This window comes from Leuciscus leuciscus (genome assembly GCF_965113295.1).
Source record: "Leuciscus leuciscus genome assembly, chromosome: 25".
Classification (NCBI taxonomy): domain Eukaryota; kingdom Metazoa; phylum Chordata; class Actinopteri; order Cypriniformes; family Leuciscidae; genus Leuciscus; species Leuciscus leuciscus.
In genome coordinates, this window is record NC_138724.1 from 27,097,132 (window position 1) to 27,117,004 (window position 19,873).

The 19,873-nt window shown below is 36.1% G+C and overlaps 2 protein-coding genes and 1 long non-coding RNA gene across 3 annotated transcripts in view; all 3 read left to right on the forward strand.

Moving 5' to 3' along the window:
* The first annotated feature begins 3,412 nt into the window (after positions 1 to 3,412).
* Positions 3,413 to 5,041, forward strand: LOC309490119 (serine/threonine-protein kinase pim-1-like). Its single transcript, XM_082159147.1, has 5 exons — positions 3,413 to 3,853; positions 3,996 to 4,046; positions 4,168 to 4,546; positions 4,647 to 4,823; positions 4,904 to 5,041. Exons 1-5 carry the CDS (start codon positions 3,737 to 3,739, stop codon positions 5,035 to 5,037), a joined length of 858 nt encoding a protein of 285 aa, XP_082015273.1. The 5' UTR covers positions 3,413 to 3,736; the 3' UTR covers positions 5,038 to 5,041.
* A 2-nt stretch (positions 5,042 to 5,043) lies between these two features.
* The window catches only part of LOC309490690 (uncharacterized protein), a 55,348-nt gene continuing 40,518 nt past the window's right edge, over positions 5,044 to 19,873 (forward strand). Inside the window, exons 1-2 of the mRNA XM_082159896.1 lie at positions 5,044 to 5,352; positions 5,493 to 5,543. Of these exons, the coding sequence (XP_082016022.1) occupies positions 5,191 to 5,352; positions 5,493 to 5,543 (213 nt within the window). The 5' untranslated portion in view covers positions 5,044 to 5,190. The remainder of the gene's footprint in view (positions 5,353 to 5,492; positions 5,544 to 19,873) is intronic.
* Positions 13,333 to 15,628, forward strand: LOC309491160. The gene is made up of 4 exons (XR_014202950.1): positions 13,333 to 13,723; positions 14,037 to 14,093; positions 14,590 to 14,662; positions 14,741 to 15,628. It is a non-coding gene; the product is annotated as an uncharacterized lncRNA (long non-coding RNA).

The window sequence follows — 19,873 nt, forward strand, 5'->3', positions numbered from 1 at the left end:
GGAGATAAAATGCTTTCATAAGTCAATTCAAAGATTTGCACTGCTTGACACATGCAACTGAAGTTACATGAAATAAAATGTTCTTTACTATTACAGGTTGTATCTTAGGTGCCGTTTTTGAATGCCTTTTGGCCGTTCATTTTTCACGACAACAGCGTTTTTGGGGCCTGAAAGCGTAAACATACACAAAACATTTCAGTCATGGAGTATTTATAGAGCTTCACCCTGTAGCTTTAAAAAAAATAAAAATAATTATAGCCCTTTTTTTCTATTGTCGCCTACACATTATGAAAGGAATGTTCACATAAAATGTAAAATTATTCTTTTTGGGGGGAACGCCTCGAGGCAACACCCTGCTAATGAAAAAAAAACGAATTTTGCATTGAGATTGAGTGACTATCCATTATTTACTGACATCACAAAAATTTAAAACAGCAAAGAAAATGAAAGTATATTAGAGGCAAACATTATTTAACAGTGAACTGAAATTAAATCATTTTATATTAATAATTGAATAAAAAAAACATTGGAAAAATGCGATATAAGCTGCTGCATCTTGTGTCACACAATGTATTTATGTAATTCATTCCTCATAACATAGAAAGTTATTTATTTGACTGCAAGTGTTTTAAAGTGAAGTTTACTTACTAAGGAATGAGAATCAAATTGTCTGCTTTTCTCCAAAGCAAAACCATGTAAAATAAAACAAAGTGTTTTATAAGAAAATACTATTTCAGTATTTATACTTCAAAATTTCAAACGTGTTACATTGTAAAATAAAAAAAGTTGCTGCCTTAAATTTTTAAGTAATCAACTTGAATGTTTAAATCATTTCAACTTAAATTACATTTATTACAATTGTTTTAACTTATTTTGATGAAGTCATAACTTGTTGATCATATTTTTTTTACTGTGTACTTCTGTCATGCAATTCACTATATCTGACTGAACATTCCTGGCTGAAATCACAACATCCTCTGCATTTATAGCAGAACATGCATGGCATCCTGTGAATTTTGTTTAGGAGTGTATAAGCAAATTCCTGTTCCTGGTCCAGTTCTGTAACCTTGTATGACCAAGGAGAGGCATCTTCAAAGACCGGAGTGAAAGAAGAGCAACGGGCTGGAACATTGCACAGGTTTGGATGTCACTATGGAGCACGACTCGCCCTGCAAACACACTTTTCTCTATGATGTGTGTAAAATCAGGATGGGTTTTACTCACCCTCACATTGTTACACCCGAAGAATTGTAAATCCGTAAAATGTTCTTTTGTGGAATGAAAGTGGATGGGGACCAGATGTCAAGCTCCAAAAGACTATATATAAATACTATACATGCACTATAAATCATCTGAAGTCATAAAACAGCTTAGAAATAGACCAATAATGTTATTTAATACAATCTTGCATTACTTGACAGCTGTGGTCACAGTGAAAAGAGCAGCTTGGATGGTAAATAACTCCTTTTTGTTCAATGGAGAGAAAAAAAACAGACATTAAAAAGTAAGGGAAATTTATGACAAACTGTAAACAGAAAGACTTGATACACACTCACTCACTCACTCACTCACTCACTCACTCACACACACACACACACACACACACACACACACACACACACACACACACACACACACACACACACACACACACACACACACTCACTCACTCACTCACACACACACACACACACACACACACACACACACACACACACACACACACACACACACACACACAAAGAAAGTTCCCAGTGGTATACAGACAGGTTGCTGAAGTCCAGTGGAGTGTTTGATTTTGAGAACCTTGAGTTTTGGTTTATTAACATCAGAGGACAGAACTATGACACATGAAACACTCACTTTCTCAGGATTACCTTGACTGCTGAAAGAAGCAAGTTCGTATGATAAAGAAGAGATTTAAACCAATAAACCTTTCACAGTAAAACCGCAGAGTGCACACGATAAATCAAATCTGAACATATTACATGTTAAATACACGCCCTCTACTGGAGAAACTAGCAACGTGCCAAATACACTGACGGCTACAGTAGTTTGGCCACATGAAACTATTGTGAAAATATTTACAGCAACAACTCATATTAATAATAAAAGGTTTTCCCTTCAGCAAAACATTTAATTTTTTGTTGACTGTGATATATAAGAAACATATATGTGATTTTTTTATTTTATTTAAATTTCTTTATTGGTTTTTCTGCTGGGAACATCAAGTCAACGACTAATAACAATGATTTTATGAAATAATCGTTCCACACTGTTAATACCCCAATAAAACCCTCCCTCAAATAAACAACCTACAGCCTCCAATAAAATAAATAAAAATTAATGATAAAATAAATAAATAAATAAAATAATAAAATATAATATTGATATCTTAAATCCTTTTCAAAATAAAATAAATAAATCATCAGAGGATGCTCAGCTTAAGTGTCTTGAGAATTAGCTAGTAAATAGTCTATAAAGGGGCGCCACAGTTTGTGATTTTTTTTTTAAACAGTCAAAACATCGAAAACACCTGGATAGAGCATAGTTATATATATATTAAGCATTTATAATATAATATAGGGCTTATATAATATCATATTTGCCTTATCTCACTGTTCTGAAAGATTTTTGGTCCTAAAAAACATGTTTTATTTTAAAAACAAACATTTGTATTTTGAGACGCTCAAGGCCGCTGTGCGCGTTTGTGTCTTATGACGTCATAGGCAGTTCAAATAGAACTTTCGTTGTTTATAAGATCTTCACAGACATACACACTTTGTGGGTTTGTTGTAGTGGTCGAGAGTGTCAGACAGTGGTTTTTCACAGCGACGATGGGACAGCGAGTTTGTAAAGTGAGTCCGATTATTGGCGAGGTGTGCGATCAACATCAAAGCACACCCCCAAAACCCAGCACCAACACGGCGGTTCAACATCCTCATCATCGCGATGAGATTGAGACACATGTTGATGCTGCTGGTCAGAGAAAGAGCAAAGAGAGGAGGGTGATAGAGAGAGGAGGAGAGGAGGAGGAGGAGGAGATGAGGGTGATGGAGAGAGGAGAAGGAGGAGAGGAGGAGAAGAGGAGGGTTATGGAGATAGGAGGAGGAGAGGAAGGAAGTGAGGAGGAGTTGAGGAGGTTGATGGAGAGAGGAGAGGAGGAGAAGAGGAGGGTTATGGAGAGAGGAGGAGGAGAGGAAGGAAGTGAGGAGGAGTTGAGGAGGTTGATGGACATAGAAGGAGAAAATGGTGGAGGAGGCGAGGAGGAGGAGAGGAAGGAGTCAGGGAGAGTGCAGGAGAGTATAAAGAGGAAGAAGTGGTGGAGGAGGCTGGCCTCTTTCTTTAGAGCTGCCTGCAAACAGGCTCCAGAGAGCAGCTCAGGTCAGGGAGAGGAGAAGCAGACGCAGGATGAGGGAGAGAAGAGGAAGGTAGCATGGGGTGCAAGAAGTAGTGATGGTAAATTACACCAGATCATCTTATGAGAATATCAATGAATAGATCTCTGTTTTGACCACGTAAAAACTCAATACTATTACACACAATATCAAATACAAGTCAGTACAAATTATCCCAAAATCCACATCAATGCCATGAGATCTCCATTATATGATACAATGATATGATATATGATGTCAATATAGTCTGTTAATTATTTAAAATACATTAAAATGAACAACTATATGAATTCAATTTTGCATATCACAAGACACTCCACTCACTTCTGTGAAATTTTATGTTATTTTGTCTTTTAATAGACTACATCTTCAGTCACTACACTATTGGTGATCAGCTGGGGAAAGGTGGTTTTGGTGTGGTGTATGAAGGGAGACGTCTGGAGGATGATCTCAAAGTAAGTCAATATAAATCAAACATGATCTAGCTTGTGAATTTTCCCCCTGACTGAATCTCATCCTTCTGATAAATCACTCTAAGCCCTCTTAGTGTATTTTATGGCTTCTACACACAAATTAATTGTTTGTTTTGTTCATCAGGTGGCCGTGAAATACGTCACAAAGACGAAAGACACTGAATGTTTAGTCATTGTAAGTACGCTAAAACACCTCATATTAACATTTATCACAGACAAATATTTGATTGTTTATTCAATTAACAAACTGGTCCAAGACTGAGCTAAATATTTATTTGCAAACCAAATTCTTCTAGCCTGATCATCCAAAGCCTCTTCCTAAAGAAATCGCCCTCACCATCCTGGCCAGTAAAGGTCCCAGTGTGCCAGAGATCATCCGGCTGCTGGACTGGCAGGACCGCCCTGACCACTTCGTCATGGTCCTCGAATGTCCCTCTCCCAGTGAGGATCTGGTCCAGTTCATGAGGCGTCACGGTGGAAGACTCGATGAAGAGAAGGTCCGGCACATCATGAGGCAGGCGGCTCACGCTGCCAACACGTGCTGCCTTCGCAGAGTTCTCCACCGTGACATCAAACTGGACAATCTCCTGATCAACAGCGAGACATCTGAAGTCAAGCTGATTGACTTCGGGTGTGGGGACATTCTGAGGAGTTCGGCGTACAGGTCATACTGTGGTATGTATTGTCACTCAAAGCTGCAGTTTGGCACTTTAACTCCAGTGATGAGTTACGAGATAATGCAAAAGTACTCATCAGACATAACCTCTTTCCTCAGGCACAGCAGCGTACTGTCCTCCCGAGTACTATCTCAGGGGGAAGTACTACGGCAGGCAGGCGACGGCATGGTCACTAGGGATTCTGATGTTCGTGATGTTGTGTGGACATTTCCCTAGTGACTATGACCTGATGCTGCTGAAAAAGAAGCAATGGTCCAGACCCAACCTGTCAACAGGTGAGATCTAGAATGAATAATTCAGTCATACAAAACATAATGTAAAGTTTAAGGTAATAATCAGACGTCTTCCTGCACAGAATGCTGTCGCCTCCTCAGGGCTCTGCTAAAGGAGAAGCCAAGACGGCGACTTAGTCTGGGGAGGATCCTGTCGCACAACTGGTTTAAGGTAGCGAACCTAAGATCAGCTAAAGAATTATTTATTATCTCATAGGAAGAATTTTCCAAGTTAAATCTGTTCTTTTTTCAGGTCGTCACATAAGGCCACTCCAGTCGGCGTCTCTCGTGCAGCTTGGCGTCTTGCGGGCTGCAATGGGAGACGCATCATCCCTCCTCTCGCCTTTGCGTCTTGCGGGGCGAGCAACCCATGTGTAGCGTCTTGCGCCTTGGCTTGAGGGAGCAGTATTTGCGTCTGGCGGTACTGCTTCCGGGGGGATACTCTTTTGGTTGCCCCTTATGGTTTTTCCCATCATTGAAAGGTGTTTTTGGTGTGGTGTACGAAGGGAGACGTCTGGAGGATGATCTTAAAGTAAGTCAATATAAATCAAACATGATCTAGCTTGTGAATTTTCCCCAACTCAATACCATCCTTCTGATAAATCACTCTAAGCCTTCTTAGTGTATTTTATGGCTTCTACACACAAATTAATTGTTTGTTTTGTTCATCAGGTGGCCGTGAAATACGTCACAAAGACGAAAGACACTGAATGTTTATTCATTGTAAGTACGCGCTGCACACTATAAAACATCTCATATTAACATTTATCACAGACAAATATTTGATTGTTTATTCAATTAACAAACTGGTCCAAGACTAAGCTAAATCTTTATTTGCAAAATTCTGCTAAAGAATTATTTATTATCTCATAGGAAGAATTTTCCAAGTTAAATCTGTTCTTTTTTCAGGTCGTCACATAAGGCCACTCCAGTCGGCGTCTTTCGTGCAGCTTGGCGTCTTGCGGGCTGCAATGGGAGACGCATCATCCCTCCTCTCGCCTTTGCGTCTTGCGGGGCGAGCAACCCATGTGTAGCGTCTTGCGCCTTGGCTTGAGGGAGCAGTATTTGCGTCTGGCGGTACTGCTTCCGGGGGGATACTCTTTTGGTTGCCCCTTATGGTTTTTCCCATCATTTCCCCTCCATTCCTGAAGTTCCTGCCACAGCTGTCCAAATGTGCTTGTCCTTTTGACTTCGTACCTCATTGTGATGAAGCCACCAGATGCTGCTCGTTCACGGATCTTCGAGTAATGGAGAGAACATGATATCAAATAACTTGTTGTATTCCTTTAAACCTATTTATAATGTAAAGTCTTTAAGGCAAAGGTGTAGGGACATTTTAACAAAACATGAGTTCTCTTACGAGAGGTTCTCTCGTACTGCGTAATATCTTACGCTATGGGGAAATCTCTTTTCCGCGAGATACTGAAGCCAAAAATTATCCTTAATTTTGGAATAATGTAAAACGCGTTGCGGCAGCATGCAGACATAGGTGAAACAGCTCGCGCGCCTATTAGCTGCTCTGCGGCAACTGCAGCAGCCTATCGAAAGGCCCCGTCGTGACGTCAGCTCCAATGAGGGCGCTTCGCGCCCACTGCGTCACGTCCCGCCGAAACGGCCGTGGCCTTGGGCTATAAATGTAGCTCGAGAGGCTGGTATAGCTGATTTTCATCTCTTCAGCGGAGCTCACGCATCGCTGGATCCAGAGAGAAGAAGCGGCGCCGTCGAAAAAGCCTAAAACCAGCTATACCAGCCTCTCGAACTACATTTATAGCCCAAGGCCACGCCCGTTTCGGCGGGACGTGACGCAGTGGGCGCGAAGCGCCCTCATTGGAGCTGACGTCACGACGGGGCCTTTCGATAGGCTGCTGCAGTTGCCGCAGAGCAGCTAATAGGCGCGCAAACTGTTTCGCCTATGTCTGCATGCTGCCGCAACGCGTTTTACATTATTCCAAAATTAAGGATAATTTTTGGCTTCAGTATCTCGCGGAAAAAAGTTTCCCCATAGCGTAAGATATTACGCAGTACTCGTTCCCTCTCTAGAGAGAACCGAGGTTACGTTAGTAACCGAGTACGTTTTTTTTATGAAATGGTCCACCATAAAATGGTTTATAACTTTTATAACACTCAATTGTTTACTAAACATATGTACTGTGTTGTTTTCATTGCATGTTTTTTTTTTTTTTTTTTTGATTTAAACTGTGTTGTGAAGCACTTTGTGGCCCTTGTCTGTGAAAGGTGCTATATAAATAAAGATTACTTACTTACTTACTTACTACTGTAGTAACTTTTTTCTTTTCTGTTTGTCACACCAAAGTAAACTGTCACATGATCGACACTATAAACAAAGCATCAGACAAGTTTATGTTTAAATAAGGTCTTCTTCATTTTCATTTGTCTAACAAAAGTACAAAAGTAATGCATTCTTAATATTTGAACAATGGTTTATAAATAGTACTTTTTAGTAAAAAAAGAAACAGGCTTCTTACACATTAAAAGTGCAGTTGCTAACTTTGTCTACTTCAACAACAACAAAAAACAAATTCTAATAAATCTGTTTTTAAATGACAGGTAAAGTGTCCTAGAAAAAGCTGTTCAATTCTACATCAGGCTTTTGTTTAAAAACAACATCAGTTGCCAGGTTTTCTTTTTAAATGAAAATGCTATGACAGATTACAAATTGTAATCAAACTTGTATTTACATATAAGGAACAGTAGTTGGAAATCTCCAGCAGCCTGTCAGCTGAAGCCACAGTCAGGAGTAAACACTAGAAAAGAAAACAAGACACATAATCAACACCACAGACACTTGCTCAATATAAAGCACACTTCATAGTGTGCATACATCTCATGAGTTACAGTCTGGGTTATTCTGACAGCCAAGACATAGACATAAAACATAAATATATATAGTACAACTTACAGGCTTTGTTCAAAAACCTAGCAAGCTGCCTACATAGGTAGAACGTAAAAGAAATGCTCTACAAAGACATACAGTACACAACAACTCACAAATTCGCAGTGCTCATTACATAAAACACAAAAAGACTTAGGGCCCTATTTTAACAATCTGAAACGCAAGTATCAAGCGCGAAACGCAAGTAACTTTGTGGGCGGATCTAAAATGGGTTGGTCTGAAGTAGTTTCATTATTCATAGGTGTGGTTTGGGCGTAACGTGAAATAAACCAATCAGAGCGATATCTCACATTCCCTTTAAGCTAGCAGGCACGCTTGTTCCATGGCGGATTCCTATTATAACGGCGGATTTGCCAGGCGCGCGCCAGGAGCGGTTCACAGCCGAGGAGACCGACGTTCTCGTCAGGGCCGTAAAAGACTGAGAAGTGACATTGGGGATGGAGAAACACACCCAAATTAGCTTCGGTTAAACAGGCGTATGATAATTTGGGTAAATGTGTAAGCTAGATGTACGCTTTTATAATAAACTGTTTATCTATCTATCTATCTATTGTAATAATGTCTGATTTGCAAAAATTAGAAATGCTGCTTCTGTGTAGATGATAGAATCAAAGTGTATGTGCGTTGTGCACACGCTACATTGATTATGGCCAAGCATGCGCCCTTAAAATAGCATATGAATAACATGCAAGTAGTAAGTACCAGACACCTCCTGTCAAAAAATGATTGATTGACAGGTGCCCCGCCCCTTCCGGTGACAGGTCCCGCCCCTTCCGGTGTCCCGCCCCTTCCGGTGTCCCGCCCCTTCCGGTGACATGTGTCCCGCCCCTTTTGACTTTTGATTGACAGTTTGACAGCTAGTTTTGACTTTTGATTGACAGGTTGACAGTTAGTATGACTTTTGATCATGTTTTGACAGCTAGTTTTGACTTTTGATTGACAGTTTGACAGCTTTTGATCATGTTTTGACAGCTAGTTTTGACTTTTGATGTCTTTTGAAGTCTTTTGATATTGACAGAAAGTGTTATAACAATATGTGATGGTATCTGACAGCTAGTTTGATGCCTTTTGAACATGACAGTTAGTGTTTTTGAAGCCTTTTGATCGTTTGAAGACACTGTGATTAAATAATACGTCATGGCTATATGACAGCTAGTTTTAATTGTTTGAAGCCTTTTGAACATGACAGTTAGTGTGTGTTTTTGAAGTTGGTATCACACACACGATCCTCCCTACATATTCCTGAGCGTATCCGGGCTGTACTGTGAAACTGATAAGGGGAAAACTGGAAGTTTATCTCACACACAAATGTTGAAAAACCATTCAGTTCTTTTAAAATAATATAAATGAAATGTTTATAAAGATCTTACTAAAATCTCACTCAAAAAGTTTAAATAAAATGGAGTCATAAAAAATTGCAATCAGTTAAATGTTTATAGAGTTAAAAAACAAACAAAAAACAAACAAAAAAACATACAGGTTATGAAACAATCAGTTAAATGTTTAGAGAGTTGAAGAAAAAACATATAGCTTATGAAACAACGCAATAAATGAAACGGGTTCACGAAAAAAATTTAATAAAAAATCATCTCACATGTTTAGATAACTAAAGCGCCTCTCCAGCACAGCCCCGGCCTGAGTGGTGCGCGCGCCCTCCGCATTCTGACATCCCCCTCCTTCTGCTCCTCCACATTCCAGAGCACAGTGATAGTGAGAAACAGAGATTTTATAAAATAATGTCTATTTCACACAAATAATATAATATACAATAATATAAAATATCATCTTACATAAAACATTCTGTTCTTTAAAAGAATATAAATGATTATAAATAATATAAAATAAAGATCTTACTAAAACCTCACACAAAAAGTTGAAATAAATGTAGAACTATCCAGTTTAAATAAAATGGATTCACAAAAAATTGCAATGACTTAAATGTTTATAGAGTTGAAGAAAAAAATCCATAGGCCTACATGTTATGAAACAATCAGTTAAATGTTTAGAGAGTTGAAGAAAAAACATACAGCTCATGAAACAACGCAATGTATGAAACGGGTTCACGAAAATAAAAAATGATCTTACATGTTTAGAAATCAGGGCCCTCTGGCCTCTCTTTACACCAGCGCTTGACCTGCGGGAGCTTTCAAAAAGCACCAGCCAAAGGGTGTGTGTGTGTGTGTGTGTGTGTGTGTGTGTGTGTGTGTGTGTGTGTGTGTGTGTGTGTGTGTGTGTGTGTGTGTGTGTGTGTGTGTGTGTGTGTGTGTGTGTGTGTGTGTGTGTGTGTGTGTGTGTGTGTGTGTGTGTGTGTGTGTCAGAGAGTCACACAAATTCAGTGATCAGGATATCAGGTGCTGAGTTTATAAGTATAATCTTAAAAGTTTAAATGATATCTTTTAAAAATAAAAGATTGTTTAAATGAAATCTTTAAAGTTTGAATAAATACACATCTTCTATTTATCTTTTAGAAGATTACTGTAATGATTTTGTTTAACGGTTATTAAACAATGTCTGTTCAAAAACTGTACTTAGTCGTCTTAAATCTCATTTATATGAAAAGATTCAATCAGCATCCATGCGGGGTTTAAATTTTTATGGTGGGGGTCTTCCATAGCCATAATGATTTTTGTACTGTAACTGCATATTCGATCATGTACACCTAAACACGACCATCACAGAAAACTACATTTGTACATTTTCAAAAATGAAATAAATAAATAATTTAAGATCATTTCTAAGCTGTATTGCACGCGCGCACACACACGGTTCTAAAAAATTAACTAATCTCTATGTGCATCATGTCACAGCGTATGTAATGTAAGTCTACTAACGCCTTTCCAGAGCCAAAGTTTTGTTCACACTAAATTCATTTAAAAGCATAATCTTAAAAGTTTAAATGATATCTTTAAAAAAAAAAAGATTGTTTAAATAAAATCTTTAAAGTTTGAATACATTCATATCTTCTATTTATCTTTTAGAAGATTACTGTAATGATTTTGTTTAAATTGAACCTAAGGTATAATTGTTATTAAACAATGTCTGTTCAAAAACTTTAGATGGTTGAAAAACTGCACTTAGTCGTCTTAAATCTCATTTATATGAAAAGATTTAATCAGCATTTTTTGTCCATGCGGAGTTTCAATTTTTATGGCTTTCCATAGCCATAATGATTTTTGTACCGTATAACTGCATATTCTATCCCTTACACCTAAACACGCTGATCTTTCTGAATTTATTTCAAAGCATAATCGTAAAAGTTTAAATATGATCTTTTAAAAATGAAAGGTTGTTTTAGTTTGAAGTTTAAAGTTCTTAACTTTCTTTCTTAAAAAATCTTTAAAGTTTGAATACATTCATATCTTCTATTTATCTTTTAGAAGATTACTGAAATGATTTTGTTTAACGGTGACCCTAAAGTATAATTGTTATAATGTGAGACAATGTCTGTTCAAAAACTTTCGATGGTTGAAAAACTGCACTTAGTCGTCTTATATCTCATTTATATGAAAAGATTCGATCATAATTTTTTGTCCATGCGGAGTTTCAATTTTTATGGCTTTCCATAGCCATAATGATTTTTGTACACGACCATCACAGAAAACTACATTTGTACATTTTCAAAAATTAAATAAATAAATAATTTAATAAAATTAAGCTAAATAAATATATAAATAAAAACACCTTACATTTCCAGAGAGGTGAAGTAGTTCGTTATGCAACAATCCAAAAAGCAAATAGTTTAGGTTGTCAAACAAAACAGCCCCAGATCCTTCAGAGATAAACTACAGTGTGAAATAAATCATTTAAAAGCATAACCTTAAAAGTTTCAATAAGATATTTTAAAATTAAAAGACTGTTTAAATCAAATCTTTAAAGTTTTATTAAAATCATATCTTCTTAGAAGACTTATGTATGATGTAAATGATTTTGCTTAAATTTAACCTAAGGTATAATTGTTACTAAACAGCATCTGTTCAAAAACTTTAGATGGTTGAAAAACTGTGCTTAGGCGTCTTAGATCTTATTTATACAAAAATATTTCAAACAGTATTTTTGTCCATACAACATGTTGTCAAAGTTTGTCACAATGTTTTTTTGTTGTTGTTGTTGTTGTTGTTTTGTTTTAAGAAATCCGAGGACTCTACATTGCTCTTATTTAGATTAAGTTGTATCTTTTAGAAAATCACCACACATTTTTCAGAGATGCTGGTGGTCCGTGGCGCCACTGGCGTGGCATAGGTAAAGTTTGTCTTGAGCGAATATTTAATTTTACCCATCTTAATTCAGATCATGACCTTACTTGTAGCTATGATCTTTTACACGTATAAGATCATTTTTACTTGTATCTCCCGAACTATCCTTAATCAGTGTGGAACCACACAGGGTGAAACCCTTTACTGAGAATATACTATCGGTTATCTACTCAAAATATATGTAGAAGTTTAAAATGTTAGCATTTGTTGAGCGTACATTTACACGAAGGACATGTATTTAAGAATAATCTTTATTTAAACTCTTATTTTGTTATTCACATTCATTTGTTTCAGTATAATGATGGATTATAAGAACCACACAAAACAATATTATTTATTTATTGTTAGGTTTTCATATGTTTACATTTACAGCACATTTTTATATACATTGTTACTGATTTGAAGTGCACACAAATTAGTTACGTTGTAAATGTTTCTATTTTGAGTTTAAGTTTACAGTAATGAACTTCAGACATGGTCCGCTGCAGGATTAGAGTCCGGACAGGAACAACATTTTAGCATTATTGGTTCTGCCCGGACATACCATTTGCTGGGAATTGCACGGGGGAGGAAGAAATGTTAATGTCTTTATTTAGTTGTACATTTATGATACTTGACTACATTTTGCTGTCCTTATCATACACTGTAAAAACTAAAGGAGCCTCAAATATCCTGTCGGATACTCAAGGAACTTCAAAATGTAATTTAAGTGCCTCAAAGCTCTTTCTCCTATAGTAGGGTTACTGGAGGAGCATTGACATTCTTTGAGGTTCTTGCTGGAACTTATGGGATCCTTTAAGCACTTTGTATTTAGTTCAGAGGTTCTGGAGTCACCTTTTCATTACCATGAGACCTCGAAGTGCTTTGGGGGAAAATAGAGGAACTTGAATGCGATAAAAGGGTTATTGGAAGATCTTTTAACATTTAAGTGGTTCCTGGAAGATCTCTTATGTTAAAGCCAGCATCTGGAGGAACCCAATGGTTCTGTGAGGCCAGAATGAGAATATTGTTATCCTATTATTATTATTATAGGCTACTTAAGTTTGATTCAGTATAGCCTACATACCCAGGTGAAAAAAGACGTAGCCTACTATTAAAAATGTACTTGAGTGTGTTTTTAGTAGGCCTACAATACAAATATACTTTAATGCATTTTTAATACATTTAACAGTAGCCTACGTCTTTTTCACCTAGGTAGCTTACATTTATTTAGTATCTATAGGCCTATTTTGTTGATTAATTTAAACCTTAAACAACAACACTAAATTATAATAATATTAATAAGAATTCATTAATAGAGTAAAAATAATAATAGAGCAAATAATAGTAATAAAATAATAATTTTTACCTACTTCTTCATAAATTATTATTTGAAGAAGAAGAACTAGGAGGAGAAAAGTTTTATTCTGTCACGAAACTGCTGCTATTCCTCTGCTGTCGTCACTTCAGTGATCCTCGCGCTGCTCGCGCGCAACAAAGCTCAGCTGATCGACGTCATCGGGTAACGGCTCGTCCTCTCATCAAAGCTTCCGCCGTTTGATCGGCTCTCCGTTACAAGGTTTGTAAACTCGCCAAATAAATATAAATACAGAGTCTACTCACTATATATTCAAACACACATATATATAAACTAAATTGATTATACATTACTACTTTTTTACAGTGTTTACCACTCGTTTATTGCACAGTATCTGGTATGAAGGTTTTAGCCGCGATGCTAACTACGTTGATCTAACGTAAGTTAATGAACAAATGGAAATTATTGACTTATTGTCTTAGATTGATTTAGTCATTCAATTCAACATATTCTGTAAAACTGTGTCTTCAAATTGCTGAGATAGCCTAACTAATGTAGCTGATTCCTGCTGTCGTCATTGGCGTTTGTTATGAATAACAAAAGCAGGTTAATATAGTTTGGTCTGTTTTTGTTTAGCCTAACTTTACTTACTACATGTGCCCTCATTCTCTCAAATACCATTTTAAAGCCATTTACTGGTCAAAATAAATATTATGTTGTGAATAATCAGCTTTGTTCTTTTGTTTCCCCAGAACAACCAGTACATTTCTAAAATAATCTGAACATTTCAGAGGCAACATTGAATTACAGTAAGTTACCTATACACCACATGCAGGTACTTTATTACTATGAACTTTCTCTGTGTGAAATTGTATTGTTTGACTGTGTACTTTTTTAATAAGTTATTCTCTGAAAATCTTCCCTCATGCTCTCAAATCTCATTCATGTTACTCAGAAAAATAATATCACAGGTTTGGAGCTAATAATGCTATGCATTTTTTATAGGCTATACCTTAATCATATGCATTTGAATATAAGACATTTGAACCCTGAATTATAACTTAAAGTTTAGTCTTTTTCGAAGAAAAAAAAAGGAAAAAGCTATTATATGACTTCAGAAGACTTACAACACAACTCATAACACATGAGTTGTGAACTCATTGACTATTTTTAGGATCTTTTCTGGGACATTTTTGGAGCTTAACCATTTTTACATAAATTGTTGCATTGAATTGAACTAGACAAGTGTACATAAGAATAGTTTGAATGAATTACAAAAAAAAATTATGCTTGTGTTTCATGCAGTGATATTGAATGGTGACGGGTTGCATTATGCCTGAGATCTGCTTTCGGGTTCCACAGACAGAAAGTCAAACAGGTTTGGAACGTCACAAGGCTGAGGAAATTATTTAATAACTTTAATAACCTTACTAACAGTAAATTTTGTACTTTGCAGGGATCTCGGTAAGCTGAAATACAAGTTTGATCAAGAATAAAAATCCTCCTGTAGACCTGCAAATCACTGAAGTGCCTGGACCATCCACCAGAAAAGAGGAAAAGCAAACAGAAAATGAAGCTGATGCACCTTTTCACTTTTCTAACTCGTTAAGTACCTCATGTGTCCCTTGTGAAGATTTTATAATTGATTGCATTTTATGTTGCAGCGAGTAAAGGTGCATCACATTTGTGAATTTCGTGAAATTACACAGCAAAAAGACAAAATTGCTGATCGTGTGGATTCTTATTGAAATGACTGAATTCACCAGTGAACATTCACAGAACAACAGATCATTTTACTACACCTTAACTCTGTTCAAATGGAAAATGTTTTCTGCTTGTTGTGACAAAAGGAATACTGTTTCCGGGTCGAAGCCTCTACTTCTACTTTCTCTATCTTGTTTCTAGATATTGAGAATACTCAACAACCATTTATGGGAACTGTTGATTCAAGTCACACATTTAAGCTTTTCAAAAGGCATAGTGTGCATTTCAGTCTCCAGTCTCACGGCATCCCAGACTTCAACATTTTATGATTCAAAATAGCTGAATAACTAACCATCTGAGATTTCGGAATAGAGATAAAGGTTAGGATCCTAATTTTCAGCAATATTACAGCACAATGAGTGTATATTAGCACTGTTTGTTGTTTGTTTTTGGCATCTGATAGTGCTTTTGGACTTGGAAACAGTGACGTCAGACTTAACAAGCAGACTGAAACACATGTTTTAAAATTAAGTGAAGATGGACATTTTTAATTAGTCAAAATTGTAATTTTTTACATTGATTTATTACATGGAACATGTGTTTTCCATGCATTTTGATGAGATGTCTTTTCTTGTGTAGCCTATTGTGGTTGATTATTCATGTTACTTATGTATTATACTATTTTTTTTGTGTGTGTGTATTCATTGATATTAATCTATTACTAGCTTTTTTTTTCAAGTGCATGTATGTATTAAAATGGATCTAAAATATGTAATAAACAATTCTTATTTTGTATTTGGTTCAGTTTGTTTATTATAATAGAAGTTAATGGTGGTAACCATAGTAACAACATGAAATTAATTTAATACAAATAAAATAAAATTGAAATTTGGTTCCTGGAGGCACCCACAGTGGTTCCACACAGTGCCTTATATAAGAGTTCCTCAGGAAACCTGTGTGGTTCCTCAGAGAACCGCCCCTTTTTAAAGGGTGCCTAGAGGATCTACAGACGGTTCCGCCGGTGTGGCAAAGTGAAGAACCCCAAAAGGTTCCTCCAGGCACCTTTTATTTTTACAGTGTACATGTGCTTAGTTGTACATTTATGATACTTGACTACATTTTACTGTCCTTATCTTTATTTACTATATACCTCTGTTTGATTTGATTTATTTAATGTTATAAATATAACATAACAGATTAATATATCCTGTTAATATAAATATACAGTTTAATAACAGTAAAATATAATATAACAGTTATAAATTACAAAATACCATTTTTCAATCGAGTGAATCTAGGGCTTCAGAAGTCATAACTTCAGGGGTCAACGGTTTAGGTCAGTTGGCGAAAACACTGCGTGTTTAAAAATCAAATACTGTATTATAGGGGTGTGCATTGGCACTGCCCTCACAATTCGATTCGATTACGATTCACCAGGTAACGATTCGATACAATTCGATTCTATGATGCATCGCGATGCATCAAAATTCTACTGCACACAACAAGGCAAATTTTTTCATCAGTCATGAGGCAATACAAGCAGTCAGATATTGAACAACAGATTTTATTGGCTGCTATGTGTGTATTATCACTCTCCTGTATCTTTGACATAAATGTCATTAAATAAAATAAAATTGAATGGTACAGGGTATTGGATATGGCATTTTCAAACCTGAAAAAGAAAACATAAATCACTGCTTTCAGTGCTTTGAATGAGAAATGTTTCTCTTCTCTCTGCTTGAGAACCATTTGAAATTAAATTTCAACTTTATTGTCCAACTCGAGGCCAGAAAATAAACAGTGTAGGGGTGTAACGGTTCACAAAATTCACGGTTCGGTTCAATACGATACACTTGTGTCACGATTCGGTACGTTTTCGATACAGCAAAAAGAAAGAAATGCCAGAGAAATTTCCTTGATTTAAAAAAAAAATATTTTATTTATTAAAACTAACATCATAAAGTATGATATTTTTTACTTTGAGCAATGATGGAGCTATAATTGACTCTTCTTATGAGCATATAAAACAAAACAGCTCCTTGGAAAAAATGAAATGTAATATTTTGTGCTTATAAACAAATATTTATTTTAATTCAGATTAACATTTGAGGGCAGCAATGTTATTCATAATGTCGAAATAAATCCGACACACCGTTACTTGAAAGCATTATAGCCTACTATTCCTGCCAAACTTCCATGGTTGCAGTTAGTGTTACTACAGTAAATCCATGGCGAATGTTGCTGATCTGTGGACACTGGATAGTTCATTCATGTCACAATGTTTCTTCCTGGTTTCCACGTCAGCGCTGTTTGATCCGTTAATAACGGAGAAATGTGAATGTTTCTCACTAGATCTCGCAGCGATATTATTACTTTAGTGGCGAGTTCAAATGCTTTCTTTACTGGATCTCTTAGCGCTGTGTAGTATTAGATCGGCTCGCGCTGCTTTGGTCCAAACTGATAAACAGTCCGTCACGAGTAGCTCGTTCCGCTTACATTGCGTTTGCCATTTGATGTTGTGGTCGCGCCAGCGTCTACATTATGAGCGCGCTCGCGACGCGCTTACATTTGAAATAACCGTTCGGTTTGAAAATGCGTGCCTTGTACCGAACGATTTAATACGAATACGCGTACCGTTACACCCCTAAAACAGTGACATAATCGATTATGGCACTTTGCCGCATCGATGCTGAATCGTGCATGCCCCGCATTGCGATGCATCGCCGAATCGATTATTGTTGACACCACTGCCGTATTACACTTTTCAAAGGATAATCTAGCTATAAAGTTAGAATAAAAAGTTAAAAACCAAACATATCTTCATACCTGTTGTGTTCTGACACAAGGCCATTAACTTGTTCTTTTTGTTTTATAAATGTATTTTGCTTATTTCTACAAATATCAACCTGATAAATATGGTAAACAAGATAATCATGCTACCCATTACGTCTGACACAACATCTTAAGAAAAACAGTGTTTTAAAATACAACTAAACCATGATAACAGATGATTTTTTGACAGTCCTACATAAATGCATGTTGATTGCTAAGTTTCAGGCATAGTGCAAGCATGCAATGTTTGAGAAATCTAATATTGGTGTAATCTTTGCGAGGTCTCACCCCCAACGCACAACTTTGTGTTGGGTGATCCAGGCATACTTTTACTAAATAAAATATCATGGAAGTCATTTTCAAACTGTAATTATACCATATTTTATTTATTAATATTATGGCTTCATGATGATTTAAAGTTTTTGTTTGTTTGTTATTAACTAATACCTTTATCTTTTAACTAACACTTCAACATCCAGCACAAAATTAAAGAGATATATGAGCTAAGGATGTCCTCTGACCCCAAATAAATTGATAGTGGAATGTTCACAATCTACAATATACAGTTAGATATTCTCCTACTTAGTATGTGTGTAAATAGTTGTGCTTAAATCTTTGGGTGTATTTTTACACACCATAGTGATGCAAAGTTCCACATCCTATGGACTAACTTTAAAACATCATCTTATTCTTTATCTTTAAGATTCAAAAGACCAAATCACTAAGAAAAGCTCCGTTTATAATAAAAAGTTTCCAAATTATGGTTTTATTACTTCGCTAGATTTAGTCATCTTGTTCAGACGACACTGTTTCACATTTTGTATGTTGGACTGTATGTGTTTTAGGTGAAGACGTTTCTTCGAGAGCCGTCAACATTCAGTGTTTATAGAAAAAAATGACCATTAAGAATTTAAGTGATAGTCTTTCTGTTTGACTAAATTGATACTTCATTTAGTGCATGCTGTTTTACAACAGAATCACATCCGACTATGGCACCGAGAGAGGCATATTCATCAAAGCTTGAGGCTGTTAAACAAAGTTCCACACTTTGGTAAAACCTGCTGATAAAATTGCACAAAAGTAAATTCTAGAGGTCAACTGGGTTAAAAGGAAATGAGCCATTTAAAACAAATACAGAAAAGCCACTATAGTGATCAGTTTTAGCTTTTGAATGTCTGTAATTGATCTTGTTTTTGTACAGTTTGCAAAAAGTATATAGTCTCCGAGCGTGGTCAAACATGTTCATATAGGAATGTATGAAAAACATGAACAAATATTGCATAAAGAGAATTAAATGACGGTCCTTCTACATGAGAGTGTTTAAGACTAAACAAAATATTTGCATTTCTTCTGAAACAACCTGTTTTGAAATTAACAATTTTTAACATCACTAGCGTAACACTTATCGTATTGCCGGGTGTGATTGTAATGTTTTGTATGGCGTTTTTAAATAGCGCTAAAATTTATATTTTATATTTTAACCTTTATGCGGATATAGAATACCGCACAAGGTTCTCTGACATATCTTATCGTGTAAAACATCTATGTAGATCTAGCTATGTTTTTAAAAATACCGCGTATCAACTGTGATTCATTAGCTTAACTGTTGTTTAGTGACACACAAAATAACTGTGTATCTATGACTGTGCTGCGAAATGCAAATATTTTGTTTAGTCTTAAACACTCTCATGTAGAAGGACCGTCATTTAATTCTCTTTATGCAATATTTGTTCATGTTTTTCATACATTCCTATATGAACATGTTTGACCACGCTCGGAGACTATATACTTTTTGCAAACTGTACAAAAACAAGATCAATTACAGACATTCAAAAGCTAAAACTGATCACTATAGTGGCTTTTCTGTATTTGTTTTAAATGGCTCATTTCCTTTTAACCCAGTTGACCTCTAGAATTTACTTTTGTGCAATTTTATCAGCAGGTTTTACCAAAGTGTGGAACTTTGTTTAACAGCCTCAAGCTTTGATGAATATGCCTCTCTCGGTGCCATAGTCGGATGTGATTCTGTTGTAAAACAGCATGCACTAAATGA